At 56.3% G+C, this 6286-nt stretch overlaps 1 protein-coding gene across 1 annotated transcript in view; it reads right to left on the bottom strand.

Moving 5' to 3' along the window:
* Positions 1 to 6286, bottom strand: part of COL9A2 (collagen, type IX, alpha 2) — a 15217-nt gene that overhangs the window by 3026 nt on the left and 5905 nt on the right. The window contains exons 12-26 of the mRNA XM_010862813.1: positions 6275 to 6283; positions 6138 to 6191; positions 5749 to 5802; positions 5329 to 5382; positions 5166 to 5219; positions 4992 to 5045; positions 3752 to 3805; positions 3303 to 3356; positions 3015 to 3068; positions 2012 to 2056; positions 1597 to 1650; positions 804 to 857; positions 488 to 541; positions 331 to 402; positions 71 to 106 (exon numbers count right to left, since the gene is read on the bottom strand). Of these exons, the coding sequence (XP_010861115.1) occupies positions 71 to 106; positions 331 to 402; positions 488 to 541; positions 804 to 857; positions 1597 to 1650; positions 2012 to 2056; positions 3015 to 3068; positions 3303 to 3356; positions 3752 to 3805; positions 4992 to 5045; positions 5166 to 5219; positions 5329 to 5382; positions 5749 to 5802; positions 6138 to 6191; positions 6275 to 6283 (756 nt within the window). The remainder of the gene's footprint in view (positions 1 to 70; positions 107 to 330; positions 403 to 487; positions 542 to 803; positions 858 to 1596; positions 1651 to 2011; positions 2057 to 3014; positions 3069 to 3302; positions 3357 to 3751; positions 3806 to 4991; positions 5046 to 5165; positions 5220 to 5328; positions 5383 to 5748; positions 5803 to 6137; positions 6192 to 6274; positions 6284 to 6286) is intronic.

Here is a 6286-nt window from a genome sequence, read left to right as displayed (position 1 = left end):
GGAGGGGGGGGATGCCCTGATTGGTGGGGGTGAGGGGGTTTGGGGGGGAAGGCGGGTTTCTGGCACTCACCACTCCACCGCGGGGCCCGGTCTTCCCTGGGGAACCCTGTTGAAATTGGGGAGTCCAGAGCCTGGTGAGCTCCGATCTAGGGCAGGCTGGGCCCACAGGTCCCCCCAATCTAGGCTCCCAGCCACAGCCCCCTCTGAAGCTCCACCTCGCTCCCCAGGGCTCCTGGGGACCGGCAGGGGGTCATTTTTCCAGGTGGATTTGACCCCTCCCTCAGAATCTGAAGGCCTCTTTCCCTTGTATTTTTCAGTCCCAGTTAGTACCTTGTCTCCCTTGATGCCTGGCAAGCCTTGGGGCCCTGGAATTCCGGGAGGACCCTGTTCCCCTTTGGGGCCCTGAGGAGAAAAGAAACCAGAGGAATAAGTCAGACAAGGTGCCCAGACATACTCCCAGAGCCCATCTCAGCTGCTCTGTACTTACCTGCCGACCTTGAGGGCCTGGCTGCCCCACTGGCCCCCTCTCACCGTGGTCACCCTGAAATGGAAAGTGAAGGTCACATCCCAGCCATCAGCGGGGCAGCCTCTCCCTGCCAGATCCCAGACCCTGCATGGTCAGAGCGCCCTCTATTCCTGCTGTCACCACCATGGAGGTCCTTGGCTCCACTTCACAGACCAGCAAACTGAGGTCCTGGCTGGGAGGCCTCACGATGGAGCCTTGAGAGGACCAAGATCCTGCGTCCAGCAGTGCCAGCTGCTGCAGAGGCCCCCAGGGAGGGACCACTGTGCCAGGCACTTACCTTCTGCCCCATGATGCCCTGGGGACCGATTTCTCCTCGAGGCCCTGGCTCTCCCTGGAGAACGGAGAAATTCGGAGGTGAGCAGTAGCCTGGAGGATCCCTTCTTTCCACACCTGACCAACCCCTACCCACTCCTGGGGCTCAGCTAATTTGCTTCATCAGGGAAGACTTCCTTCACCTTCTTTCTTTGGGTCCCTGTCCTTTTCCTTCATAAGACCCAATACATTTGGAGTCTTTATTTAATTCAATGTCTTTCTCACAAATCCGTAAGCTCTATGTAAATAGGAGACTGTCTATCTCAGTGTCTAGTGGGTTTCAGATATTTGGTGAATGTTTGTGCAATGAGTGATGGAGAAGGAAATGGCAACCCACTCCAGTACTCTTGCCTGGAAAATCCCATGGACGGAGAGCGTGGTAGGCTACAGTCCATGGGGTCGCAAAGAGTTGGACATGACTGAGTGACTTCACTTTCTTTCTTTTCTTTCTTTTATGCAATGAGTAAATGACTCTGCCTGCTGGATTGTCAGCCCCAGTCATCTGGAGAGGTCATACCCCAGGACAGAAGCACCCCATCCTCTCTGCACTGTAGGGAAACAGGGGCGGAGAGAGAGGAGAGCTTTCCTGGGTCAGCGGCAGAGTCCTGACTGGCCCCGAGGGCACTCTGAAGCTAGGGCTCCACCGCAGAGTCTCACTCTGGCCCCACATGCTAAAAGCAGAGTCCTCAGGCCTGGAGGGAGGGTTGGGGAGGAAGCAAAGCAAGAAGAGCCCTTGAGTCAGAGGAGGGGGCACTTACCTCCTTCCCGGGGGGACCAGAGACTCCAGGGAAGCCCTGCCGGCCCGGCTCACCCTGTAGGAAAAGAGTTCTAAGGTCAGTCTGTGTAGCCTAGTCAGGCCCTTGGCCTTGGAGAAGCTGGGTGAACCCTAAACAGACTCTGGAACCAAATGAGTTGGAAGCGGAGCGGGTTCTTAGGTCCTCTGGACTCCACTGACTTGCAGCCATGCCATCCTGTTCTCTAGCCAGGATGAGAGGTGGGAGGGAGGCAACACGAGGGAGGTGATTAGCCCCAGTGAACCTGTGTTTAGGCCGGGTCTCTGAGCCTGAGAAGGCCTGGGCCTTGCAGTCTTTAAGCCCTGCCCCTGGCCCCTGCCCTCAGGCTCCCTTGCTCAGATGAAGCCTCCTCTCTGCCCCCAGGCTAGGGTCTCCTTACCTTGTCTCCAGGGCCTCCTTTTGTCCCAGGCATACCAGGCACACCCTGTAGAAGGAAGCTGATGTCAGTTTCTCCCCTGGCAGCAGGGAGCCCTGAGCATCTGCTATTTTGTCTCCCAGATTTCTCTCTCGCCTTGTGGGAGCTGAAGAGCAGAAGGCCCAGCCGTGAACTTGACTGTGCTAGCCCCGAATCCCCGGTGAGACAGGAGATAGGGACAGAAGGACCTGCTTTCCAAGGCCTGTGGTCCACGGGGAGAAGAGGAGCACACGCGAGTGCACACAGAACAGTCTGCACATGGGTATGTTAGCAGTCCTCAACTTAAGTATCCCTGGCAGGGAAGGATAGGGGTTCCCAGAAGGTGGGGGCGGAGGTGGGCCTGAATTGTGAGAAGACTCAGAGATGGGAAGGGCATTCCAATAAGAGGGACCGGTAAAGGCCTGAAGGTGTGGCGGTAGAAAAGCTAAAGCTCTGTTGAGAAGGCAGAGGGTGAAGAGGGACAGTGGCTGACGGGTCAGATTATGGTGGTCCTAGGATGCTAAGATGAGCTGTGAGGATGAGGAGTGTAGCTATCCTGGTCATAACTGTTCCCCTGCCACTTCCTGCACCTCAGTGACTCTGCTGAATAACTGGACAGAATGATATTTTCCTGGAGGCAGTGGTGGGGGCGGGTTGGTGGAGTTGGGGAACAGGGAGGGTGGAGCACCATGGAAGGTATTTAGCAGGGAAACGGTCAGATTCCACTTAGCCAACATAGAGGGTTGGTATAATCTAAGAGAAGGCTAGGGCAGCTGTCCAAATGATGAGGCCTAACCCAGGCCAGCGTTGGTGAGGAGGCCTGAGCTGAGCAGGGACAAGGTCCAGAGCACAAGTCCTGGGTATGTGACTTCCACCTCATCAGCCACTCACGCCACTTTGGGGAAGTGGGCCACAGAGTGCCTGGCCTCTTGGTGGAGGAGAAGCGACTTGCCCTGTGGCGGCCCCCACGGCTCCACCCTGTACTCACCGCTAGGCCCTGGTGGCCTGGGTTTCCCGGCCGCCCTGCCTGTCCTGCACTGCCCTGCAAGAGACAGAACCAGAGGCATAAATGAGAGCTCCAGCCTGGGGGGGTCCATGGCCCCCACCCAAGTGCAGGCTGGGAAGCTGAGGCCCCGAAGCGAGAAGGAATGTGTTGGTGACACATCTGAGGCTCCCAGGCTCCGAGGCCTCCAGCCTCAGTGCAGTGGAGCTCAGAGCCTCAGCTGGGAGGACCCCAGACCCTCACCCCCATCCCAGGGGCCGTCCCCACTCGTACCTTCACTCCAGGCGTGCCTGGGGTCCCATCCTTGCCGTCGATGCCTGGGGGTCCCTGCTCAGCAGGAAAGTTGAAGGGAGAGTCACAATGGGGGGATGCCTGGGGTCAGGGCCCCCATCCATGTCCCTCTGTGGGGGGCAGTGTGCAGGTGGGAAGTGGGCCTGGTTGGCTTGGGAAGCCCCAGCAGCTAACTGGGGGAGTGGAATGGAAGTGGGAAGGGATTTCAGGGGATGGGTGACAGTCCTTCGCTTGTGTGGGTGATGAGTGTCTCAAGACCCCTCCTACATCACCACTCTATTTACAGGTGAAAAAAATTGAGGCGCAGAAAGAGGGCATCTCCCGAGGTGACAGAGCCAGCCCATTGGCAACAGAGTTCAGTCTAGAACCCCAGGCTCCTCCTCCTCTGGGGGCTTGGAGACCCGCCTGGACCCTGCCCTCTGTCTACTTACGGTTGCTCCCTTTGGGCCTGTTATTCCCTGGGGTCCTCGAACTCCTTGGCTCCCCTGCAAAGTAGACAGAGAGCAGACCACCTTCAGGACCACCTTCAGATTCAGCCTTCAGGAGGCTGAATCCCAGTCTGGCTATTCAGAGAACTGCTGAGAACAGTGACCTCCGAGTCCCAGGGCCCCTATGGCACAGGCCATGCTGGGTAGGGGCTGGTGGAGAGGGTCCTAGTTGTGTGACTTTGCCCTGGACCCAGCTGGAGGGAGCAGAGGTGGGCATCAAGCAGGCTGCGCAGGAGTAGCAGCAGGACAGGGGAGGAGCCAGGGTGACCCACCAAGGCCCTGAGTGACACCGATGTGAAGAAACCCAGCAACCAAAGACAATGTGTGGACTTGGTTTGGGTCTTGATTTGAACAAGAACCCTGAAAAGACATTGTTGAAATCATTGTGAAAAATTGAGCACAAGCTGATGATTAGATGCTGTTCAGGAATAACTGGATAATTTTGCTTGTGTGATTGATAGTGATATTGTGGTTATGTGCGGAACCTTATTTTTAAGAGATACATTGAGAAGTGAAATGGGTAATACGACATAATGTTAAGAATTTGCTTGAAAATATCAGAGCAAAGGAAAGAAAGAGAGAAGGGAATGGATAAAGTGAGTGTGGCAAAAGATTAGTTTGGGGAGAGAGGGACATAAGGGCTCACTATATTATTCTCCCTACTTTTGCATATGTTTAAAGACTTGCATAAATAAAAAAAATACAACTAACAATAACAAAAAAAACCCTAACTTTACTTTCTGCTCAATTTTTCTGTAAACTCAAAATTGCTCAGAAGAAATACTCTTATTAATTTTAAAAAGAGAGCGTTAAGAGAACTGGGATCTGGGCCAAATCTCATTAGCCCCATGACTGATTTGGTGGAATTTCATTGTCTGGCCTGGTAACTATGGGACTGGATCCTACAGCTTCTCCCTGAGCCTGAAGTTGACCAGCAGTAGGTGGGGCTTGGAGGAAGGAGCTGCTGGGCTAGCTGGGCTACGGGAACAGATGTTCCCCCCTCACATCAGCCACCCACATATACAGACAGACAGAATAACACATGGGCACGGGCGTCTACATGTGCACACACGCAGACACACATGTGCACCTCAGTGTATCCACTTGAGCCTTGGGTGGAGCTGAGTCCACCCAGTTCTCCCCCGCAGGGCCCTGACTGCAACAGGGATGACTGAGGACTCACCACATCACCCTTCTCTCCAGCTCGGCCCGGTGGTCCCCGTGGACCTTCCTCACCCTGGTAGGAAGGACAGAGAGAAATCCAAGTTACATGGGCTCAGGGAACTCACATCCTTTGCAGCCCCAGAAGCTGCGTCCAGGGGAGGAAAGTAGGGGCAGGGAGTAGGAGCAGACTCACAGGTGACCCGGCTGCGCCGATGGAGCCCACCATGCCTTTGTACCCCTGAGGGCCCTGGGGAGAGGAGAGATTGTGGGTCAGTCTTGGCTGGACCCCAGAGGCCAGAGGGCTAGTCCCGGCAGCTCTTTCTTGCAGGACACCCCCCCCTCCCAGACCCACTCACCGTCTCTCCTTTGGGTCCTGCCATGCCTGGGTAGCCCCTGACACCCTGGGGACCCTGTCAAGACAGAAGAATAACAGTGATGGCAACTAGAAGGCCCACGTTGTGACACCTTCCCTAAACCCCAGCCCAGTCTTCGAGACGTCTCCCTAAGGCAGGCACAGAGTCCCTGTCACAGATGGTCAGTGAGACTCAGAGATGCTAGGGACTCGCCAGGAACAGTGGCAGAACCAGGGCCTCAGCTGAGCCTTTTGGCTGACAGCAGCCTTGGTTCCAGTCCCCCAGTGCCTCACAGCCAGCCTCATCCAGAGCCTCACCAGCTGGACACAGGCATCTCTTCTGCCAGTTAGAGGCCAGAACAAGGGAGTGACTCCACTAAGGTCTCCTGGGGGGATGAGGTGGGGCGGGGAAAGTGTTCCTTACCGGTGGTCCAGGGATGCCTTGCTCTCCAGAGGCACCCACATCTCCCTTGGGACCCTAAGGGCCAGGAAAGAGAGATCAGATAGGCAGGCAGATCGACAGACAAATATTCAGACAACCAAAGACAACATCCTCTTCTCAGCAAGAGCAGACAGGAAGGCGTCCTGGAAAGCATAGGGTCCCAGGGATGACAGATAGGGAAATGGGGGCACAGCAAGGGAAGGAGCTTGCCCAGGGACATACTGACTTAGCGCCTTGGCCTCCTGCCTCCCAGTTCAAGGCTTCATCCCCGAAGCCCCACATTTGAAGGGAAGGGAGAAGGATGCGCGAGGAGGCTCCAATAGGGCCCTCTCCAAACACACTCTCCCACGGCCCTCTGCCCTCGCACTCACCGGCTTCCCCTGGCGGCCGGAATCTCCCAGAAGCCCGCGTCTGCCTGGATGCCCCTGTGGGGAAGGAGAGAGCTTAGAGTAACGTCCCGTCCCCCCCTCCCCTGCTCCACCCTCCGAGACTTGGGCCAGAAGCTCACCTTCACGCCCTG

This window comes from Bison bison, unplaced genomic scaffold (assembly GCF_000754665.1).
Source record: "Bison bison bison isolate TAMUID 2011002044 unplaced genomic scaffold, Bison_UMD1.0 scf7180017864484, whole genome shotgun sequence".
In the NCBI taxonomy this organism is placed as follows: Eukaryota; Metazoa; Chordata; class Mammalia; order Artiodactyla; family Bovidae; genus Bison; species Bison bison.
The sequence above is the reverse complement of the archived record's forward strand: the minus strand, read 5'-3'. Positions and strand labels throughout refer to the sequence as shown.